General features: G+C 43.1%; 4 protein-coding genes across 18 annotated transcripts in view; 2 read left to right on the top strand and 2 right to left on the bottom strand.

Annotated features, from left to right (window-relative positions):
* SPRTN (SprT-like N-terminal domain) overlaps positions 1 to 2118 on the bottom strand; it is a 44703-nt gene extending 42585 nt beyond the window's left edge. For 10 of the 13 annotated variants that reach the window (XR_014076822.1, XR_014076823.1, XM_081570350.1 and 7 more), the window contains exons 1-2: positions 1547 to 1879; positions 219 to 318 (exon numbers count right to left, since the gene is read on the bottom strand). Coding sequence is in view for 11 of the 13 variants with exons in the window: in XM_081570350.1 (XP_081426476.1) it covers positions 219 to 318; positions 1547 to 1767 (321 nt within the window). In the remaining 2 variants the exon portion in view is untranslated. Of the gene's footprint in view, positions 1 to 218; positions 319 to 1061; positions 1880 to 2011 lie in introns of those variants that run through there. The other 3 variants (XM_081570355.1, XM_081570356.1, XM_081570357.1) reach the window with 3 other exon arrangements.
* Positions 1925 to 6823, top strand: EXOC8 (exocyst complex component 8). Its single transcript, XM_081570348.1, has one exon. The coding sequence runs from the start codon at positions 2363 to 2365 to the stop codon at positions 4538 to 4540; it is 2178 nt and encodes a 725-aa protein (XP_081426474.1). The 5' UTR covers positions 1925 to 2362; the 3' UTR covers positions 4541 to 6823.
* Positions 5850 to 20250, top strand: LOC145538398 (uncharacterized). The gene is made up of 4 exons (XM_081570364.1): positions 5850 to 7828; positions 15751 to 17279; positions 18043 to 18301; positions 20130 to 20250. The coding sequence occupies exons 2-4, from the start codon at positions 17266 to 17268 to the stop codon at positions 20217 to 20219; spliced, it is 363 nt and encodes a 120-aa protein (XP_081426490.1). The 5' UTR covers positions 5850 to 7828; positions 15751 to 17265; the 3' UTR covers positions 20220 to 20250.
* A 3387-nt stretch (positions 20251 to 23637) lies between these two features.
* The window catches only part of GNPAT (glyceronephosphate O-acyltransferase), a 39882-nt gene continuing 39302 nt past the window's right edge, over positions 23638 to 24217 (bottom strand). For all 3 annotated transcript variants that reach the window (XM_081570340.1, XM_081570341.1, XM_081570342.1), the window contains one exon: positions 23638 to 24035. In XM_081570340.1, coding sequence (XP_081426466.1) covers positions 23992 to 24035 — 44 coding nt within the window. In that variant the 3' untranslated portion in view covers positions 23638 to 23991. The remainder of the gene's footprint in view (positions 24036 to 24217) is intronic.

The following is a 24217-nucleotide window of genomic DNA, read 5'->3' as shown; positions in this document are numbered from 1 at the left end:
AACAGGACTGTTGTAAAAATCAAAGTAGCTAACATACCTGAAAGCCTCCAACTTTGAAACACTGTAAGAATATAAGGTAATCATTATTTGCCCCACAATAAAAGTTTGCAGTGAGGGAAAACTGATTTTTTTCCCTACATGTACAGGTTAATTTACAGCAGTCTATAATAACCGTTTCTAAATTACTGAGCTAAGAATCAGGTTTATGCAAAAAATACCTCCACAAGATCTTTTCTTGGTCTCAGCTTTAAAAGGGGTTCACTGAGACGGATGGAACACATTCCACCCCTCCCTTCATAGCTGCATATCCCAGCACACCTGGAAAACAACCACAAAAATTGTTAATCACCAAATATACACAAAAGGGAAATAGAAATCAAAGAGCAAAATCCTTATTCACTGTTCTTGGACAGTTCAGACGGAGAGAACTCTATGAAGGACGGCTTTCTTGAGAGTATACCCACTTTCTTGGGAGATACTTGTATTTCATCTGAGTAGTAGCTTCTCTTACCCTAACCAGGCTGTAACAGCTTGAAGAAGATAATCCTATTTTGCTGCTCCCTGTCTCCTCCCTACAAGCTATGCTCAATCAGTTGTAATGGCAGATGGCCAGATCTCCATTAGCATATGTCCAAAATTATAATGGAATCCTATATGAAAGAGATTGATCCTTTAAACACACAACTTTGTATCATATCTTCTCTCTTATTTTAGATGCTTTGATATCAATTCAAAAACAAGTACAGTGGTTATACAACGACTTCTTAGACCTAATTGTTAACTCCGTTCATATACCGGGGTACATTATCTCAAATCAGAATTTCTCAAACCTGGAGTGTCACAAAGGGATCCTTTTAGAGGCATCCCTTTAGATCCCCTGGATCCAGAAATATAGGAACATGAGCCCCTTCCCCACAATGACTCCGGAGCTCACTGCTAAGTACACCACACAGTGTGTCCCTGGCACTCTCTCGGGGCAGATTCTGGCTGTTTCTCCCACCTGGGTCCTAAAGCACACCCATAAGACAAATCAGAAAAGCGTTAACTCGCTTTTTAGTAACCGTTAAGGGCCTCTGGACTGTGCTGTGTGCTTAGTCGCTCAGTTGTGTCCGACTCTGAGACCCCACGGACTGTATGTAGCCCGCCAGGTTCCTCTGTCCATGGGATTCTCCACGCAAGAATACTGGAATGGGTTGCCATGTCCTCCTCCAGGGGATCTTCCCGACCCAGGGATCAAACACAGGTCTCCCAGGTCTCAGGCGGATTCTTTAACGTCTGAGCCACCAAGGAAGCCCTTTGTAGTGAAGTGAGATTCAAAGAAACACACTTTTCTCTCTCACTGCGCCCCTTACAAATCAAACCGTCGCGGGATGGGTCACTGGGCTTTCTTAAAGTCGTTTAGGTGAGAAGGGAAGGGGCTGGAAAGAAGATAATCCCTGTGGGGCCGCCTGCCCCAAATCCAGAGCCCGGGCTAACGCCGCCGGGACCGTGAGGGGAGACGGAAGGGCCGCCGGCGGCCCCGTCCCCAGCGGGGCTAGGGACTCACAGCGTCATTCGCACGCTCCACTTCACCTCGACCGCCTCCAGTTGGCCCCAGAAGAAACGGTCGTTGAACAGAACAAACAGGGCCTGTAAGTCAGGAGTGGGGTCCACCAACTCCCAGGACGCGTCCACCAGCGACAGGGGCTCCTGGGCCGGTTCGTGCTCCAAGACCTGCAAGTTCCACTCCTCCTGAAGCTGTAGTGCCAAAACTAGGTCCTCATCCATGGCTGCTGAGTCCAGAGGGCGTGACTCCACGTCCTGGGCGGGGGTCTAAGGGCCCGGTCGCGCGCCTAGGAGATACTGGCTTTCTGGTCAGTTCGCCGATCTCGCGAGACTCAGGGAAAACGGGCTCGAGAACGAGAGCTTAGCTTGTCCCAAACGCCGAAGTCAAGATTCTGGGCCTTAAACAAAAGAACTCAGCGTGACACCACCTAGCGGGCTCAAAACTAGGGTTGAAGGTTTCCGATACCTGGTTACCGTCTTCGCGGTTCGCAAGTTACGTCAAACACCAACGACACACTCGGCCCTTGCGTAGCGCCTCGTAGTACCTACATCGCTCTGCCCCGCCCTCCACTCACTTCCGCAATAGCTTCTCGCAGCGTAAGAGCCCTAGGCCCCTGAAGCTCCTGCGCAGGCGCGCCGTCGACACTCGCCCCTTGCGCAGGCGCAGTGACTGAAGTTCAGACTCGGGCGCAAGCGTATCAGTCTCTCTTCCATCCTGCTTCCTTAGCCCTGGAGTTTGTCCCGGCTTGGGTGGGCCTCCGCAGCAGCGGCACCGGCCACGGCGGTGGTGACAGGAGCTGCGTGAGTCCTCACAGAAATGGCGATGGCGATGTCAGACAGTGGGGCGAGCCGCCTGCGGCGGCAGCTCGAATCGGGCGGCTTCGAGGCGCGGCTGTATGTGAAGCAGCTCTCGCAGCAGTCGGACGGAGACCGGGACTTGCAGGAGCACCGACAGCGCATCCAGGCGCTGGCGGAGGAGACGGCGCAGAACCTGAAGCGCAACGTCTACCAGAACTACCGGCAGTTCATAGAGACGGCCCGTGAGATCTCCTACCTGGAGAGCGAGATGTATCAGCTCAGCCACCTGCTGACGGAGCAGAAGAGCAGCCTGGAGAGCATCCCGCTTACCCTGCTGCCGGCTGCCGCTGCCGCGGGCGCCGCCGCCGCCTCTGGAGGGGAGGAGGGAGGAGGTGGCGCGGGGGGCCGCGACCACCTCCGGGGCCAGGGTGGCTTTTTCTCCAGCCCCGGGGGCACCTCCCGGGACGCTTCTGGGCCAGGAGAGGAAGGAAGGCAGCGAACTCTCACCACTCTGCTTGAGAAGGTGGAAGGCTGCAGGCACCTGCTGGAGACGCCGGGACAGTACCTAGTGTACAATGGTGACCTAGTGGAGTACGAGGCGGACCACATGGCCCAGCTGCAGCGGGTGCACGGCTTTCTCATGAATGACTGTTTGCTGGTGGCCACCTGGCTGCCACAGCGGCGGGGAATGTATCGCTACAACGCCCTCTATCCCCTGGATGGTTTGGCTGTGGTCAATGTCAAGGACAACCCACCCATGAAGGACATGTTCAAGCTGTTAATGTTTCCCGAGAGCCGTATTTTTCAGGCAGAAAATGCAAAAATCAAACGGGAGTGGCTGGAAGTGCTGGAGGAAACCAAGAGGGCCCTCAGTGAAAAAAGACGCAGGGAACAGGAGGAGGCAGCAGCCCCTCGAGGGCCACCCCAAGTGACCCCCAAGGCCAGTAACCCGTTTGAGGACGAAGACGACGACGAACCAACTGTTCCCGAGATAGAAGAAGAGAAGGTGGACCTCTCAATGGAATGGATTCAAGAATTGCCCGAAGACCTGGATGTCTGTATTGCCCAGAGGGACTTTGAAGGTGCCGTTGATCTCTTGGATAAATTGAACCATTACCTAGAAGACAAGCCCAGCCCACCTCCTGTAAAAGAACTAAGGGCGAGAGTGGATGAGCGTGTCCGCCAGCTCACCGAGGTGCTAGTTTTTGAACTCTCCCCGGATCGGTCCCTGAGAGGTGGTCCCAAGGCGACCCGCAGGGCAGTTTCTCAGCTAATCCGGCTTGGCCAGTGCACGAAGGCTTGTGAGCTGTTTTTGAGAAATAGGGCGGCAGCTGTGCACACTGCAATACGCCAGCTTCGCATTGAAGGGGCCACCTTACTCTACATTCATAAGCTGTGCCACGTCTTCTTTACCAGCCTTCTGGAGACTGCCAGGGAATTTGAGACTGACTTTGCAGGCACCGACAGTGGCTGCTACTCTGCCTTTGTGGTCTGGGCAAGGTCAGCCATGGGCATGTTCGTGGATGCTTTCAGCAAGCAGGTGTTCGATAGTAAGGAGAGCCTCTCCACAGCGGCTGAGTGCGTCAAAGTGGCGAAGGAGCACTGTCAGCAGCTGGGCGACATCGGACTAGACCTCACCTTCATCATCCACGCCCTTCTGGTGAAAGACATCCAAGGAGCCTTGCATAGTTACAAAGAAATCATCATCGAAGCCACTAAGCATCGCAACTCTGAGGAGATGTGGAGGAGGATGAACTTGATGACTCCAGAGGCCCTGGGGAAACTCAAAGAGGAAATGAAGAGCTGTGGGGTGAGTAACTTTGAGCAATACACGGGGGATGACTGCTGGGTGAACCTGAGTTACACGGTGGTCGCGTTCACCAAGCAGACCATGGGCTTCTTAGAAGAGGCCTTGAAGCTGTATTTCCCAGAGCTGCACATGGTGCTTTTGGAGAGCCTGGTGGAGATCATTCTGGTTGCTGTTCAGCATGTGGATTACAGCCTTCGGTGTGAGCAAGATCCAGAGAAGAAAGCTTTTATCAGACAGAACGCATCCTTTCTGTATGAAACAGTCCTCCCCGTGGTGGAAAAAAGGTTTGAGGAGGGTGTGGGGAAACCTGCCAAGCAACTCCAGGACCTGAGAAATGCCTCCAGACTGATTCGAGTGAATCCCGAAAGTACAACGTCAGTGGTCTGACACCTGGACCTGTTTATGTGTAGCCGTATAGATTGCTTATATATTATTTATATTTATATTAAGTTGTATTAGCATATTCTTTATACTCTCAAACACATCTTAAAAATAAAAGATGCTCTCTCAGAAATGCAAGATCAAAAAAAATTTTAAGGCCATACGACAAAAACATTGGAATTATTAAAATAACTAATATGCCTTCGTTTTAAGTTATGCTAACACTCTAGTGAATATATTGTCACAGTATAGCATTTCAGCTTATCCTTTGACTCAACACACTTTCTCATGGTATAGATTATGCGGCGCAGATAGAACAGTATCTGTAAATACACAGAGAATGTAGTGAAAGTCTCCCAGTTCACTGAAATTTTAGGTTTCTGAAAGGATACAGTGCCACATAAAACACCCTGCTTCATATTCGTCTGGACCATAAAATGTGTTTGAACAGTTTGGGGGAAAGGAAGGAGTTGAGAAAATTGGCTTTAAGGTAAACTTTGGTCAACAGAATTCCTTCATGAAAGTGGCTAGTGTGTGGAGTTTAATACTCCAGTCCTTACAGTTCACAAGAGGAAGCTTTTGTAAACAGTTTAGCAAGCATTTACAACCTGATTTAAATGGTTCATTAGTTGTAGCTGCTAATTAGCAGCTTGATAACACTTGATTTGGGTGCATTTACTTGAAAATCTAAAGAACTTTGATATCATTTTTTTTGTACATATTTCTGAGTTGTCTGAAGTTCCAGCTGGAGCTTTTATCCTTGTCATGTTAAGAATAATAAAGATAACAAGACACATTGTTAATAATAAAGATAACCCACTTTTAGTGTGGGTTACATAAAGTGACTCAGGCTTCATGCAAATGAGAGAAAAGTTTTCATTGAAATACATCCTTGGATTTCAGGGTCTGGGTGGTTAGGAAATTAGGGAAAATCATATGCAGACCCCATAGCATTCTCAAGTGTGACTCCTTTGAGCAGAGATTTGTTTTTTGGGGCTAAGAGGAAAACAGAAAAGTGAGACAATGTGCCCATTAAGCTATTGTATCTATTGTATATTGATTATATGGCCTTCCTCATACTTGGAGAGAAACTGCTAAGACCCGTTTTTCCCCAGCTTCTAGTTATCATTCTTGTCCATAAGTGTCATTTCTGATGTCAATGACTTCAAAAGGTCATTTATTTTTTCTGAATGAAAATAGTGGTATTAAGACTGTGGAAATTACGTAAAACCTGAAATAGCTTCTAATAGCAGCTGAGGGTTGTAAAGCTCCTTGACGTTAATTACTCATATGCCAGACAAACCTCTTATTTTCTGTTTAGCTGTGCATATTGAAAAGGTTGAAAATCATTTGACTAAATTTTTTCACATAACTAACATTTTCTAGATAATAACCATGACTAGATATTTCAGTTGAACAAAAACAGTTGTAATCTGCCTTTTGTTTTTTTTAAGATCATTGGAAACTTGACTTTGATAAAAAATTTTATGCCATGAAGTTTCTAAAATTATATTGTGTGAAACATGTATTGTATAAATATTTGATGCTGGGTTCATGAAATGATACTTCTGAAATCAAGACTTCTCTTACAGCAAGAAGTTGCAGAACCCTCAGTGTGTATACTCAGATATTTAAATGGTTGCCTCCGTAGAATTTTCTGCTTTTTAAAACTGGAAGTACAGAATTTTCTTAAGAGTTGTGTGTTCCTCAAAGTTGTAGCTGGAGGAAGTATGCTGTTGGAGAATCAGTTAGTGTGGGACAAGTTGATTAAAGAGCGTCGATGTTGCAATGTGCCTTTGTGCCAAGACAGAGAATTTCACTGCATTCCTCCAAGTGGGGTCAGAGCTCTAGTTCTTATTTAATTAGACTCCAAAACAAGGTCTAAAAATCGAATGCAGTTAGAGATAGCCCAAAAATCTAGTACATACTGTATTATACCACTTACGTGTTGATTGCCTTTTCTCAGTTGCTTGAAACATAACACTGTCACTTGAGCTTGAAATCAGACTTGAATGAATTACTGTTGAAAAAAGACACCCTGTGGAATTAAGTCTCTTTTTGATTAAAGCCTCATTTCACTTAAGTGCTGAAAACTGATTTATTTTTGTTTCAAATACTACTTATAGTTGTTATCAGCACTAGTATTCTGCAGCTTGCTTTCCTGGGATTGGGAATTCAGGACTTGACATGTAGTATAAAATCAGTATGTGTATGTTTTGCTTATTAGTATGCTGTGGTCTGAGGGAATCTGAAATGTCTTACCAAAATAAAGCTTACATTTTTTTCTTACACTGGATAAAATTGATTGATGTTACATTGTTACACATTCATTTCTTTTCTTTAATGAGGATTGAATATTCTTATGTTTATGTTACTGAAATGTTTTAAAGGCCTAGGTTTTTATGTTATGTTTTTCTATATGGGGATAATAGGTACAAAATCATTAGCTAACTTAAGTATTCTGCTACTATCAGAACTGTGAATTGTCAAATCGCAAATTTTTAGGATTCCCCTAAATGGGAGTCAGATATACAAAATATGAATTCACTCAAAGTGGGTTTTGTAGCTTCTGCACATCTTTAAATGAAGAAAATATAATGTGGGCTATATGACTTGGGTCACAAATGACAAAAATCTCCTTTTTTAAAAAAATAATATGTGGATACTGCGGGAACTATCACATATAATTGACTTAACAGTATTTATCAAGTAACTTAACAGTATTTATCAAGTACTATGCCTCACATTGACTAAAATATGGGGTGGGGAGGACAGGATAAAGTTAAGTGTGTTTTCTTTTAATGTGCTTAAAAACTAGAGAAAATAGAGAATAAAAACATGGAAAAAATAAATTAGCAAATTAAAGGCAAAACTGTTGCAAACTAAATTAAGTAAAATTAATTAATTTGAATAATTTCAAACCATGTTAAAAAACAATGACTGAAAAACCTGTGTGTTGTAGTTTAAGTTCCATGGGAGTGCTAAGAAGGAAGAGCACAGTGTTATTCTGAGGAGTTTGGAAAGGCCTCGTGGAATGGTTGGCTTTAGAATCGGTCCTGGAAGGGACAAGGTTTAGGTGTGCAAGAAGATGGGCCTGCAAGCATGAACAAAGACACGCAGCGGACAGCCTTAGGAAGTAATGTGCCACCGCCATTGCAGATGTGCTAGATTCAAGGAGAGGAAAGCTGTGTCTGTAATTCATCCCTGCTAACATACCTGCAGAGGCTATGGAATAAGAAGTCCACATCATCACACCTGGGCCCCTGGTGACCCTCCTCAGCAGAAGTAGCACTGGTAAGAGTTTCTCGTAATGTTTTCCCCAGAAATTGGAACATATGGCACCTACTGTTGAGTGTCTTGCTCTCACTTGAGTGTTACCAGTTCAGTATGTCTCAGATCTCAGTGCACGTCACCAGGTTGGGGTTTTCTGTGGCTGAACAGCACTCTGTCACAATGAATGGATCTGTCAGGGTTGTGCATTTTCTAATTACTTTGCTGTCTTAAGGGTTTTTTCAGGATTACCAAAAATCCTGAAAAAAGTTCCCTGTGCATGTATCTTTGCTTACTTGTGTGATTATGTCTTAGGACAGATTTATCAAATTGCTCAGCCAAACCATACATTTTAAATTTAGGTAAAACATTGTCAAATTGCTGGGCAGGCAGGTTGCACCATTTTACCTTCTCAACAGTGTAGGAGAACACCTGCTTCCCCAAATGTCACTATTTATTCATTCACTATTTTTTGTCATTCACTTTTTAATAAGATTATTCTGATTAGTAATAACATTTATTCTTTACTCATCTGTGAAAAATCTTACTGTGTTTTGTTTGTAATTTTTATGAGAGAGTTTCAGCAACCTTGTATATCTTTTTTTTTAAGCTCCATAAATGTCTTTTGCCATTCTTTTCTTTGATGATCTTTGTATTATGATTTTGTAGTTTATAGTACAGTGAAGAAATTAATTTTCATGTGTACTGTATTACAGATTTTTCCCTAGTTTGTCATTTATTCATTTATTCATCTATATATTCATTCATGTATTTATTTTCATAGTATAGTAAATGTTAATCTCTTATGAAGCCACATTTATCTGAGTTTTTTTCTGTGTGATGTATGGTTTCTATTAGGTTTTGAAAGGCCTTACCCACTTTCAGATTCCAAAAACATTCATGCTTTTCTTTTAGTAATTTATTATATTTTAATACTTGAAATTTTGCTCCATCTATCATTTGTTTTAGAGTGAAGGATGATGTAAGAATCCCATTTCCCCACAAACAATTGGCAAATTGTTGCAGTAATTTTGAATCATCCTTTTTCCCCCACATACCTGAAATGCTATTTTAATAATATATTTATTAGATGTGGATCTGAGTACATTTTTAGGCTCTATATTCTGTTTTACTGATATGGTGATTTCTGTGCCATTAACAATCTTAATTGTAGATTTATAATCTGACAGCTGGTACAACTGGTCTCATTCTTCTGCTGTTTCAGTTTTTTTCTAAGTATTCTCACATATTTATTATCCAATTTTAAGTAATTTAATAACATTCCTTACCATCCTGCCAAACAGTTGCCATTTTCATTGAAATAATCTCAAATGTAGATTAATTTAGGGAAGTCTGACATCTTTATAATTTTGAATCTTCCTATTTTATTTTTATTTTATTCCTATTCTATTTATGCAAGGGTACTTTTCATATTTCAGTAGCGTTTTCAAATTTTCTTCAGGTAGATCTTGTACATTTCTTGGTGAATTTATTCCTTGGTACTTTATCTGTTAATGCTTTTGTGAATGAAATCCATTATGTTTTCTGTTTGTATGTAAGGAATGTACTGATTTTAGTTTTCTGGGGTTTCTTTTTTAGAGTTTTCCAGTGTGTAATCACATCACCCAAGATGTGATTATAAAGATGATTTTGCCTCTTAAATTTTTATACACCTTATGTAGTTCTCTTAATATCCTGTATTAAATTGAACACCTAAAACTATATTAAATCATAGTTTTTGCTTAATGTTAATATAAAGGAATTAGGAATTATAGTAGATACGTATCTACTAGAAGGTTTTTTTTCTTGTTGTTTGTCCTCAAAGCATGATGTTGGCTTTTGGTCATTACGTTAAGGAAGTGATCATGTATTTCAGTTAACAAAGAGTTGCGGTTTTAATTTTTTAAGGTCAAGAATGCATGTTGAATTATCAAATGAATCTCAGCATATATTTAGAGTATTTTTTCTCCTTTTTCTTATTAATTTGGTAAGTTTTTAAGAAAGATTTCCTAATACTGAATCATACTTCACTCTATGAATTAATTCTATCTTGTTGTAACACATAATTCTTTTAATATACTGCCTGATTCTAATGAATATTTCATTAGCATTTTTGCATTGATATCCAATGCTCATGTCATTCATGAGATGAGTGCAGCATGATAATAATGATGGTGAAGTAATGAGACACATCCCCATTCCTTTTGATTCCTGAACAATGAGAATGAAAATTACAGTGTGACACAGGTGGCTTGTGTCACTTCAAGTATAATGAGCCTCCCTAAGCTTCTGGGATGGTCAGAGCTCATAAAAGGAGTAAAGGATCCCATTGAATCTCATCCCTATTTCCAGCTGTGTCAGCGATCTACAGGATATGTAAATATATGCATGTTAAATACAGTCTGTATATATTGAGAAACACAGGTATGTTTCATTAGCACAGAGAATATTTGCATTTCACTTTTTTGCCATCAACTTGCCTAGAGCAGTGTTGGGCATAACGTTAATGATAAAAGCTTATTAAGTAAATGCTATTGAGTACATTTCTTTAATAACTAATGACAGTTATAATTTATGAGGTTTATAGTTTGCACCACCTTTTGTTACATACTTGATCTCATTTGATCCTGACAATAACTTGGAAAATAGGTATCATTATACTCCTTGTACCGATGCAGGAAGAGATTCAGGGATAGCCAGACACATGGCCAAGGTGTTTCCCCACTGAGTGGCAGGCCATGTTCAAGACCAGGTCCCAGGCCCAGTTTTTTCATTCTGTTATTAACCAGACCATTACTTATATACAGAATCATTTCAAATTGGTATTTCTAAGTAAATTTTCTGAAGACAAAATCATTTTGGGCATGTGTCTGAATCAATAGGAATCAGAATATTTGTGTGAAAAAAATTCAAGTATGACAAGCAATGTATGAACCTTCCTTTGGAGGACCATTGATCAACAATTACTATGTTCCAGGCTGTGTGGTAAGCCCCCTTAACAGATGATTTATTCTTCACATCAGTCTATGAAGGAATTTCAATTTTTTGAAGTTAAATAATTTGCAAGTAATCCAGTCTACAAGGGAGTGCCTAACTAAGTGGGACTTGAACTCAGAGGACATTCCTCTTAAGCTCTAAGTCAGAGGTCCCTGACCTTTTTGGCACCAGGGACTGGTTTCATGGAAGATAATTCCATGGACTAGAGTAGGGGGATGGGGTAGTAGAGATGGTTTAGGAATGATTCAAGCTCATTACATTTATTAAGCAGTTTATTTCTATGATTTATTACATTGTGATATATAACAAACTAATTACACAACTCACTATCATGCAGAATCAGTGGGCACATCACTGCCTCAGCTCTACCTCAGATCGTCAGACATTAGATTCTCGTAAGGAGCATGCAACCTAGATCCCTCTCGTGTGCAGTTCACAGTAGGGTTCGAGCTCCTATTAGAATCGAATGCCACCACGAATCTGACAGGAGGCAGAATGCAGGCAGTAATGCGAGTGATGGGGAGTGGCAGTGACAGATGAAGAAGCTTCAGTTGCTCGCCTGCCACTCATCTCATACTATGAAGCCCAGTTCCTAAGAGGCCAGACCAGTACTGCTCTGTGGCCCAGGGGTTGGGGACCCCTGCTCTAAGTCATTGAGCTGTGTGATTGGATTCTGTCTGATGTTGACACCTCACCAGGATAGGTTGCTCTTTTTCCAAAGGCTTATCTGTACACATTTTGGGTACTCATTAAAATTATATGTACTCCATTATGTCAGAGGATACTTTTTTAACTTCCTTAAAAGAATTAAGTTGCAGGTTTGAGTTAATGAGATAGTTACAATAAGACCATTTCCACTAATCACAAGATGTACATTGTTAAATTCTGAGTGAAAGAAAATGAAGTCACTCAGTCGTGTCCAACTGCTTGGGACCCCATGAATTGTAGCCTACCAGGCTCCTCTGTCCTTGGGATTTTCCAGGCAAGAGTACTGGAGTGGGTTGCCATTTCCTTCTCCAGGGGATCTTCCCAACCCAGGGATTGAACTCGGGTCTCCTGCATTATAAGCAGATGCTTTACATCTGAGCCACCAGGAAAGTCCAAAAAGGTTGTAGGGGCAGTCATCCCTAGAGGAGGACTGGTCTTCAGTCAAGGGTATACGAGTAGCTGCACTCTCCTGCTAGAACCTCCAAACAAGCGCTCAAGTTCTGAGTAAGACTGATATTAAACAGTCTGAAACACGCAGAAACTGCCTTGGGGATTAAAATGCTTGTGACAGACATTTCTCCAAAGAAGACATACAGATGGCTAACAAACACATGAAAAGATGCTCAACATCACTCATTATCAGAGAAATGCAAATCAAAACCACAATGAGGTACCATTTCACGCCCGTCAGAATGGCTGCTATCCAAAAGTCTACAAGCAATAAATGCTGGAGAGGGTGTGGAGAAAAGGGAACCCTCTTACACTGTTGGTGGGAATGCAAACTAGTACAGCCACTATGGAGAACAGTGTGGAGACTCCTTAAAAAACTGGGAATAGAACTGCCATATGAGCCAGCAATCCCACTGCTGGGCATACACACTGAGGAAACCAGAATTGAAAGAGACACGTGTATCCCAATGTTCATCGCAGTACTGTTTATAATAGCCAGGACATGGAAGCAACCTAGATGTCCATCAGCAGACGAATGGATAAGGAAGCTGTGGTACATATACACAATGGAATATTACTCGGCCATTAAAAAGAATACATTTGAATCAGTTCTATTGAGATGGATGAAACTGGAGCCCATTATACAGAGTGAAGTAAGCCAGAAAGAAAAACACTAATACAGTATACTAATGCATATATATGGAATTTGCAAGATGGTAACGATAACCCTATATGCGAGACAGAAAAAGAGACACAGATGCATAGAACAGTCTTATGGACTCTGTGGGAGAAGGTGAGGGTGGGATGATCTGAGAGAATAGCATTGAAACATGTATATTATCATATGTGAAACAGAACGCCAGTCCAGGTTCGATGCATGAGACAAGTGCTCAGGGCTGGGGCAATGGGATGACCCAGAGGGATGGGATGGGGAGGGAGGTGGGAGGGGGGTTCAGGATGGGGAACACATGTAAATCCATGGTTGATTCATGTCAATGTATGGCAAAAACCACTACAATATTGTAAAGTAATTAGCCTCCAACTAAAATAAATAAATAAATTAAAAAAAAATGCTTGTGACTGTTCTCCCTGCAGAGGCAAGGGGAGCTCCTAAGCCACTGGGTAGGTGTCATTTAAGTAGGAAAGAGCTTGCCTTGTAGCTCAGTTGGTAAAGAATCTGCCTGCAATGCAGGATACCTGGGTTTAATTCCTGGGTCAGGAAGATCCCCTGGAGAAGGAAATGGCAACCCACTCGAGTATTCTTGCCTGGAGAATCCCATGGACAGAAGAGCCTGGCAGACTACAGTCCATGGGGTTGCAAAGAGCTGGACATGACTTAGGGACTAAACCATCAAGTAGGAAAGTTGCAGGAAAAAAGCTATGTTTCTCATGTCACACTTCATTAGTTTTGCCTGGTAAGTTGATTTCAGACTATTATATCAGCTAAACACATTAAGCAAAGTTACATAAGACAAGCCAGAATTAATAATTACCATAAACCGATTCACTGGATAATTTGAAATTACAGAATTATTCCAGGGCTTCCCAGGTGACTCAATGGGGGAAGAATTTGCCTGCAATACAGGAGACACAGGAGACGTGGGTTCAACCCCTGTATTGGGAAGATCCCCCAGAGGAGGGCAAACCCATTCCAGTATTCTTGCCTGGAGAATCCTATGGGCAGAGGCCTGGCGGGCTACAGGCCTAGGGTCACAAAAAATTGGAAACAACTGAAGCGACTGAGCACGCACACACAAGCCCTTTAACCTAGCAATAATACACTTCTTTGCCTACTTCCTAAAGCAGATTTACCCATTAAACAAATGTATGTGATTTATGAACTTTTCTTTTTAAAATTTTTAATTGGAGGATAATTGCCTTAAATTGTTGTGTTGGTTTCTGCCATACATCAACATGAACCAGTCACAGGTAGGCTTTTAGGACTGGAACCCTGAAAGTCAAAGACAAACCAGATATAAAGAGGCTGTCAAGGGACAGCAGCTGAGGGTGGACTCATCATAAACCATAGCTGAAGGGGATTTGTGGTTGCTAGTTCCTCCAGTGAACAGCCAGAAACAAATGCCAAATCTTTCACTGAGGATATAATAGTCCATAACTTTTTTATATACAGTGTTTAGTCCTCAAATAAAAATAGTGAGATCTATGAGAGAAAGAGACCATTTGATTAAAATGAAAGAGAAACAATAGACAATAGAAACAGACTTAACAGAGGACCCAGATAAAAGAGTTATCAGGCACAACTTTATTACGTTCTCAGGAATAAATGACAAAATTCAGAGTTTCTCAGAACCAGAAATGAAAAAGCCAACACACAAAATAATGAAATGGAGAGTCTAGAGCTATGAAACTCAAAACCTGAAATTGAGAACCAATAGATTGAGTTAAGAGAAAATCAGATGCAGCATTATTGAACTGGAAGATAGGTATTCTTAGAAGAAGGTATTCAGCCTAGAGCACAGAGAAACTTTTACAAGGGGCATCAACAACATTTAGAATGTGGATAATTAGAACCTCAGAGGGAAAGATTATTTTCCAACTTTCATCTTTATATTTCTTTTTACCCTAATTTGTGAGAAATGTCTTCATCTTCCAAACTTCTACTGAGTTTTTCATTTCCAATCTGTTTTCATGTTTATTTTTTCTGAGCTTACTTTTTTTGTCTGACTGTCCCTTTATATGGGTTTCCCTGGTGGCTCAGATGGTAAAGAATCTGCTTGCAATGTGGGAGACCTGGGTTCAATCCCTGGGTTGGGAAGATCATCTTTTACCTCACAGAGGACATTAAGGATATCAGGTTTTATTGTTACAATGAACCCCGGGGTCGGGGTTCTCCGTGCCAGCACTCCTCACCCTGCCCTGCTTGCTGCCCTCCCCATGACCCAGCACCCCACTCTTAATTTCTGGATTCAACAGTAGATTGAATCCTGTAGGACAAACCCCTCCCTGCCCCACCAGCCCCAAGGCCATCTTTCTTTCTGAAGAACTTCAGGACCAGGTGGAGGAGACAAGAGGTGGTGGTCAGAAGGTGTCTTTCCTTCTCACTCCTTTCTTGGAGCCTTGCTTCTTCCTGCAAATCCTATCTTCTGCCTCAAGTTTATTTAATTTTTTTAAATGTTGATTAATGTTTTATTTATAAATCTCAGCTGTTTTGGATTACGATGTTTACAAGGCTACACAGATAATGTGGAAGGGAAAATGGAAAAATACAAATGGCAGAAAATGTCTTACAGTAATATATTTTTTTTTGGCAAGCAGCAACTTTTCCTCAGTCTTTTTTCATGTATGTATATACATATATTCTTTTAAAAATATTTAAAAAATATTCTTTTCCATTAGAGTTTATTATAGGATTTGTTTTTAAATTGGAGGATAATTGCTTTACAATGTTGTGTTAGTTTCTGCTGTACAACAATGTGAATCAGCTGTAAGTACATACATATATACTTATATAGATATATCCACTCCCTCCCACCCCACCCCCCACCCCACTCCCCTAGGTTGGCACAGAGCACCAAGCTGAGCTTCCTGTGTTATACAACAGCTTCCCACTAGCTATCTATTTCACACAAGGTAGTTTATCTATGTCAGTGCTACGCTCTCAACTCATCCCAACCTTTCCTTCCGAGCTGTGTCCACAAGTCCGTTCTCTACATCTGGTTTCTATTCCTTCCCTACAAATAGGTTCATCAGTCCCATTTTTCTAGACTACTTATATAATATACGATATTTGTTTTTCTCTTTATGACTTGACTTCACTTTGTGTGAAACAGGCTCTAGGTTTATCCACCTCACTACAAATGACCTGATGCTGGGAAAGACTGAGGTCAAGAGGAGAAGGGGGCAACAGAGGATGAGATGGTTGGACGGCATCACTGACTGAATGGACATGAGTTTGAGCAAGCTCCAGGAGATAGTGAAGGACAGGGAAGCCTGGTGTGCTGCAGTCCATGGGGTCACAAACAGTCGGACAAGACTTAGTAACTGATTAACAACAACAAATGATACAATTTTGTTCCTTTTTATGGCTGAGTAATGCTCCATTGTATATATGTACCACATCTTTATCCATTCATCTGTCAATGGACATTTAGGTTGCTTCCACGTCCTAGCTATTGTAAATAGTGCTCCAATGGACATGTGTCATCTTGAATTACAATTTTCTCAGGATATATGCCCAGTAGTGGAATTGCTGAGTCATATGGCAGTTTTATCCCTTGTTTCTTGAAAACAAGTCTAAAAGTCTAAGAGGGAAACATTTTGCTGGCAATTCTTTTTGCCTTCCATCCCACTGCTATTAATAATTTCCCCTAAGACAAAGAAAAGGAAGCTTAATTGTTTGAACTGTGAAAAAGGAAAAGAAAAAAACCTAAGGAGAAAAGTGGAAACATCAAGAAAGAAATATTCATCCACATATGTATATTTGGATGCTGATTTAAATAAAGAATTAGAGACAGAGAGAAGGAAGGAGGTGGTGGGGCTCAGTGATGACAGTAAAGCTGATACCCCAGCAGGAAGCCACAGTGGCCTCATGGTGGGAGCCTGTCTCCACTCCAGGAAGATTCTGTCCTCAGCTGAGTCCCGGGGAAGCTTAAGTGACCCACCTCTACCCCTTGGACCAGCACTTTTGCTTCCCCAGGTCCTGCCCTGAGCAGCTCCGGGCCATTGCCTGGGCTCCTGCAACTCCATCCCTTTGGCCTCTGGCCTGTGATTGAACATTATATAGTCCTGTTGACGGTGGTTGTTTCACCAAAAGCATTCATGAAATGGAAACAGTATACGGAAACAATTTAAATCATCATGTCACAGAACGTCCATGTAGCTCGCTTTCTTGTGTATAAAAGGATTAACCTAAGGGTAACTACCTCACAGTTGTTCTGAGGATCAAATGAGCTAATATTAAGGCTCTTGTGAGCGTGCGTGGCACAGAGCTGACCCCGTCTGGCCTTGGGTGCACCCCACGGGACACAGCGGCCCACTGAGGCCTTGCCCGCATCCCCGACCTTAAGCTCTTCAGTTCAGAGGCTGCCACACCTGACAACTTGCACAATGGGAAGCTTCAGTTCTTCAAGCAGAGTGGTACCTTCAATTTCAACTCATGAATTTTACATTTAAAGAGCGTAATTTCCTCCTCTCAAGCTAAGGACAGCCTGAGCCAGTGGAGATCCCATGAGCATCCCACCAACAGGATTACTGACACCCACTCCTGGGAAGTGCTCTGCTGGCTGCGAGGGCCATTGCCCACAGGACAAGCTGGGGACGAGGGGGGCCCCGCCTCTGCAGTGCCCATGTGTGAGGACAGGTAAGAGCCAGCGATGATCTGATCTTTACTGGATGCTTCCTGTGGGTTAGAGCACCATGAGTGAACAGGTACCCCCTCATTCTCATGAAAGAGAAGAGAAACTGAGGCTTCAGGGGTTGGTACAAGGTAGCAGCAGGCTTGGGCCTGGGTTGGTGCCCTGGCCAGCTGGGAACAGGCCACAGGGCTGGGCCATGGCCATGCCTATGCAGACAGGAGGATGCGCTATCCCTCCAGCTTTCTGGACACCAAGAAGCAGGGGCCAGTGATGGGATGTGGCCCTGCTAGCACCGCTGCCCCAGCTGCCCTTCCCAGCCCTCCCCAGTCCAGAGACTTTGTGGGCCCTCAGCCCAGCTCCAGCCTGCCTGCCTTTCCTTAGCTTCCCCCTTCATGGGGATCAGGATTTGCAGGAACAGGCGGTCTTTCTTCCCCTGGGAAGGAGCTCTTTCCCCTATTTTCTCCTTGGAAGTGGAGCCTCTTTGACCCCACGCAGTCATCTCTGCTTTTGTGCACACCCGGCTCCTGGGGACAGCTCCACGGTAAAATGACTGCTTGACATCTAGTTCCAAGTTTCTTGCTGTGTGAATCTGGGTGAGTTATTTAACCTCAGTCTGTCTTGGCAGCCATATGGTGGAGGTAGAGTAACATGCAGTCTGCTGTCTGCAGGAGTAAATGAGTGAACACATGTAAGGGATTTAAGATGGTGCCTGGCACACAGCAGGTGCTTAATGCACGTTAGCTGTTATGATCACTGTTTGTCTTTAAGGGGCAGGTGGCAGCAGCCTGAATGGGTGCCCAGAAGACCGACCTACGGGAGGCAAGACTGTGGATTGGTCCTATCCCCACCTAGTCGACACCAGGATTTCTCTGTGTCAGCACTGGTGCAGGCGGCAGGAAACCTGCAGAAGAGCATACGTGGTCCAGCTCTCCTCACCTGCAATGGATTAGGTTTTTCTAATTTCACACTCTTTAATGCACTTCTGAAGGAATCTAGTCCAAACCTACAAAAGAAACATCATGAACAGGTAAGAAAAGAAAATAAAGCATTGGAAAAATGTAGACGTAGGGACTTCCCTGGTGGTCCAGTGGTTAAGAATCCATTTGCTAATGCAGGGGACTTGGGTTCAATCCCTGGTCCAGGAACTAAGATCCCATATGAGCAACTAAGCTCATGAGCTACAGCCCGTGATCCACAATAAGAGAAGCCACTACAATGAGAAACCCGCACAATGCAAGTAGAGAAAGCCCAGTGCAGCACAAAGACCCAGCGCAGTGGGGGGAAAAAAGATGTAGATGTTGATACTGCTTTGGCCAGCGAAAGTAAATTAGTAAGTGCTCCTGTTTCAGAGTATCATTTTTATTAATAGGAAACCCACATCACTGCTGTCCCGAGTACCTGCTGGCAGGGCTGCTGCCTCCCGGGTTTGGCTAAGTCCTGGCTCTGCCCCTCCGTCCATGGGGAAGCTCATCACAGCCTGAGAACTGGCTACTTGGGTGACCTTGACTGACTTATGCCCAGTGGCCCCAAGATCATGCTTTCCTAGAGCCATCTGACATAGACACTGTGCTTGGAACTCCAGGCTCACCCTAGTGGGGTGACCTGGGAACCTGTATGTTCAGCCAGCTCTCCAGGTGACTCTGAGACACTTGTCAACCACTAACACATAAATACAGCTAATTATGACCATACAGATGTGTTCTGCTTTAACCTCCAAGCTTCCCTGAAGAAACTGATCTTTCTACCTATGAGTTTCCCATGGGAAAAGAAAGCTGAACAAGTTGCTTTGTCTCTACTTTGTCAAACTGACACAGATGGAAAATCTTATTTTTTCATTTCCAGTTAACACAGCTGGGGCAGAATCACACTTTCTAAGAAAAGCTAATTTTTTATGTGTTAGTTATTTGTGGAATTATTTCCTTTTTGTTCTCAGTATTTAATGGCTCAGTTTCCAAAGAAATTAAAGGTTTCAAGCCTCAACAGTCTACACAGAAGCAGCTAAGACTTTGGCTGTGTGTGTGCTGAGTTGCTTCAGTTTGTGTTTGACTCTTTGCCACCCTATGGACTATAGCCCACCAGGCTTCTCTGTCTATGGGATTCTCCAGGCAAGAATACTGGAGTGGGTTATCATACCCTCCTCCAGGGGATCTTCCTGACCCAGGGATCGAACCAGGGTCTCTTATGTCTCCTGCACTGACAGCAAGTTCTTTACCACTAGCGCCACCTGGGAAACCCTAGTCTTAATAGCCGAGACATAAAAGCAACCTAAATATCCATCAATAAATGAATGCATAGAGAAGTTGTGGTATTTATATACAGTAGAATACTACTCAGTCATAAAAAAGGAAGGAAATCTTGCCATTTATGACAGTCTGGATGGACCCTGAGGGCATTATGCTAAGTGAAGTCACACAAGAAAAGATAAATACCATACAATCTCACTTACATGTGGAATCTAAAGGGAAAAAAAGAAAAAATTGAGTTCATGGATATAGAGAACAGATTGGTGGTTGCCTGAGGCATCAGGTTTGGATGTCGATGAAATGGGTCTGGGGGTGGGGTGGATCAAAACGAACAAGCTTCCAGTTACAAAATGAGTTAAATCCTGGGGATGTGATGTGCAGGATGGTGACTCTAATTAATAATACTGTATTGCATACTTGACAGTTGTTGAGAATAGGTCTTATAAGTTCCCATGACAGGAAAAAAGAATTCTGTAACTATATTTGGTGATGAGTAATAACTGGACTTACTGTGGGGATCATTTTGCAATGTATACAAATACTGAATTACAACATTTACACCTGAAACTAATATAATGCTATTTCAATTATACCACCATTTTTTTTAAAAAGTGGAAAAGAGAGAGACAGAGGAGAGAAACAGGAAGAGGCAGTGTGAGGACTCAGCTGGACACCATGGCTTTGAGGAGAGCCAGGAGCTGAGGCACACGGTGGTCTTTGGAAGCTGGAAAAGGTGAGGAAACATACACCCATGACAGCCTCAGAAGGAAGGCAGCCCACTGAGATTCCCTTTCAGGCTTCTGACCGAACAGTAAGATAATAAATTTGCTTGAGCCACAAACAGAAACTCACTGAGAACAAAGCACATCACTTGAAATTTCAGAAGGGAGATCCTAAAGATTTTCTGAGAAAGCAAATAGTTTACATTCAGGAATCAGAATGTTCTAATCAACTTTAGAAAAGAGAAGATAGAGGAGAAATGCTTTTCAAAATTCTGAAGGAAAATGATCTCTAACCTAGAACTCTATACCCAGCTAAGCCATCAGACAACTGTGACTGTGGAAAGATATATTTAAGCAGGTGAAATCTAAAATATTAATTCTTCATACCCCTGGAACATGTGCTTCACTAAAATTAATAAACAGATAAAAAGAAAGACATGGGATCCAAGAGAGTGGGGAATCCAGTGCAGAACAGTGACGGGAAATATGAAGGTAACAGTTTCCCAGTGATGGGAAACCCCAGGTTGACAGCTATATGCAGGCCTAGAAAGCAACCAGCCCAGGGTGGGCTCTAGAAAAATGTGTTTGAACCTACTGAAGGGGGAGTCATACTTCTGTCAGAGTTAATAACTTTAATCTGGAAAAACAAAAAAGATATGAATGGAGTCAAATAACACATCAAAATCTGTTTTCTACCTCACACTGAAGGATTCGATCCTATTGGTGAGAGGAAGAAGGGATATCTGGAAAGTTGTGATTTCCACCATGGCCCAGCTGACCTTGGAGGATGGCAAGTATCTGTGAGAGACAGCCCAATGATGCACCACATGTAATGCTCTTGGGCTTAACAGCTGGACTGAGGCTGGCTCCTAAGGTTGTCAGTCAGGGATGCAAGCACCTCTGGCCATACTGACCACTCTGGAAGCATCCAATCTCATTTACTCTGGAAGCCCAGTAGGGTGTGTTGCAGTCATTAGTCACAGTAACAACAGGCTATACTTACTGCCAAGGACTGGATCTAACATTTTACTGACACTATTTCTTACAACTCAAGAGGTACTCTCATCATCCCCATTTTATGGATAAGGAAATTGAGGCTTTAAGATGTTAAGCAAATCACACAGGGCTCATGTATGGTTGTTGGATTTCACAGCGAGTTGGGCTTGACTCTGCATTCTTGGCTGCTATGTTGTAGTGTTAGGATGGGAGACTGTCCTGGAAAACCAGATGCTATGGGTCTTTCTTTTACTTACTTCAAAGCAAGGGCAGCTCCACAATTTATAGATGGGATGTGGGGCAGGGGCAGTTTAGGGACAGCAGTGTGGTCTGTAACTGCAGGTGTGTGCAGGAGCTCATGTGGGGCAGGGTACTGGATACACACTTTGAAGCCCAATCAGCATAGGAAGCATGCTGCTCTTTGACTAAGACTTCAGATTTACTTGGGTGACTTGGGAGGGTCTGAGGTGACTGAGAAGGAAAAAGCCCCATCCATCCCATCACCTCCCACAGCTGCCCCTACTGTAAGAGCTCAACTGTTTGGGTTGCACCCCATTTTCCTGCCTCTCCACTATGGGCTTACTTGCCTGGCTCTGATGCCAGAACTGGCCAGGAGACAAGTCTACAGCCATTTGTACCCAAGTAGCTTTGTCCCCAAACTGAAAATGCATTACAAACACAGCAAAAAGTAAATAAAAGTCATCTTACTCAGTCTTCAACACATACATGAGAAAACAAGTAACCAGACTGGGTGCATGGGGAATCTTTCTAAGGGACACCCACTCAGCAAGAACTGGCCAGGGTCCCAGCTTCCTCACTGCTCTGGGCAGCAGCTCAGTGCTGTTTAGCTGGCAAGCCATACGATCCATACAAGCCAAGAACTGTTCAACTGACTCCTCAGCTCTTAGTCTTCTCTGGCTTCCAAACAAGCAGAGCCACATAGAGGGCCCCTCTGCCCCCAACTCACGGACTAGGGGAGTGACCCTCCAATCTGGATGTGCAGCACAAACAGCTGGGCCTCTGGGGAACAAACACACATTCCAGGGATTTGGATACAGACAGTCCTACAACCAAATGCCGAAACGTTTCAGCATTTCCCATGGGACTTATATTCCTGTTCAAATGTTTTACAAGAATCTCTAAGACACTGCAGAAATTGAGCCTTGCTGCTATGGACTGAATAGTGGTCCCCAAATTCAGATTGTTATTGTTGTTCAGTCACTCAGTTGTGTCCGACTCTTTGCGACCCCATGGACTGCAGCACACCAGGCTTCTCTGCCCTTCTCCATCTCCCAGAGCTTGCTTAAACTCATGTCCATTGAGTTGGTGATGCCATCCAACCATCTCATCCTCTGTTGCCCCCTTCTCCTCTTGCCCTCAATCTTTCCTAGTATCAGGGTCTTTTCCAATAAGTCTGCTCTTCACATCAGGTGGCCAAAGTATTGGAGCTTCAGCATCAGTCCCTCCAACGAATGCTCAGGATTGATTTCCTTTAGGATTGACTGGTTTGATTTCCCTGCTGTCCAAGGGACTCTCAACAGTCTTCTCCAGCACCACAGTTCAAAATTCAGATACTGAAGCCCTAATTCCCAATGTGACCTATCTGGAGCTGTTGGCAGTAATTAGGGCTAGATTGGGCAAATGGGGTGGGGCCCTAGTCTGATGGGGTAACACCCTTCTAAGAAGAGTTACCAGAGAGATTGTTCTCTCTTCAGACACACAGAGAGGTAAGGTGAGCACACTGCAAGATGGTGGCCTCATACAAGCCCAGGAAAGAGGCTTCAGAATGAAACCTACCTTGCTGGCACCTTGGTCTTGGACTTTGAGCCTCCAGAACTGTAAAAAACCAAATTTCTGCTGTTTAAGCTGCCCACTCTGTGGTATTTCATTATGGCAGCCCAAGCAGATGAATATACCTGCCTTTCTTTTTAATTTCATTTTCCATGGCTCTTGTTTCAGTTACATTGGTCTTCCAGGTCCTCCAGAACCAATCCCAGGAGATTCTGATCACAGTTCTCTCTGCACACTGACCCCTTGCCCCCTCCTCTGTCACCTCAGCCCCACATTTCGAGGACTGGCTGATCTCATCCAAATTCTCAGCCCTTCCAGAAGTGGCGAGCGGTCAAGGTTTTTGCTATTTGCCCATCTTATTTCAAACTTTTCTTCCCTTGAATTGTTAAGCCTATTTATGATACATCTCATAACTTCTTTTTGTTACATGTACTTTCTCTAATTCAGTTTTACTGATTAAGGCCCTTGGGTGGCAAAGTTTAACGGAAGCTAGCTACTTTATTATATATCTTTGTCACATATGTACTTGTTTGAGGCAACCTGAATTAAAGAAAGTCACAAGAAGCATAAGACATGCCCTTTCTAGTAGTTTTCTTTTGATAGCCAGAGCCTTTATAGAGTTGATGCTGCATTTTAATTCAGAAGTCAACATAACAGTTAAATACATGTAGTAAGTTGAAAGTGTTCGTGAAATAGGAGCTAGGCTTTGTATTTCCAAACATGTTTCCAAAAGCCTGTTTTATTTTAAAACACACACAGGGTTGGACACAAATGTCTTTTTAACCATTGCGGAGGAGATTTCACTGACTGCTTAAATTGATGGCTTTCCCTCTGTACTGAGTCCACTGTTCTCGAAGCCTTATAAAGGATGAGAAGATGGGTCTCTTCCTTTACTTCCCTCTTTGTTGTAATACGAGTCCATGAATGACAGAAATTACATGATTTCCGTAATCATTTGGCAATCATTAAAGCTTCGCAGTTGTTGGTTTTCCTACTGGTGTTTTACAACCTAAGGTAAAAACAGAGAGATGGCTCATGAAATGACACTGAGTTTGCCCTTCCTCGTACAACTGCTTGGGCACCGGCAAAAGAAAAACACACGACACTTGTGCAGAGTTTTACAGACTGAAAAAGAATCAGTGGAGACAGCAGCAGTGTCTCAAGTGCCCTTAATAGGAGAAGAAGCAGTGT

Source organism: Giraffa tippelskirchi, chromosome 2 (assembly GCF_054371585.1).
Source record: "Giraffa tippelskirchi isolate mGirTip1 chromosome 2, T2T-mGirTip1v1.2.pri, whole genome shotgun sequence".
Lineage (NCBI taxonomy): Eukaryota > Metazoa > Chordata > Mammalia > Artiodactyla > Giraffidae > Giraffa > Giraffa tippelskirchi.
Note: the sequence above shows the minus strand (reverse complement) of the source record. Positions and strands in the feature narration are given on the sequence as shown.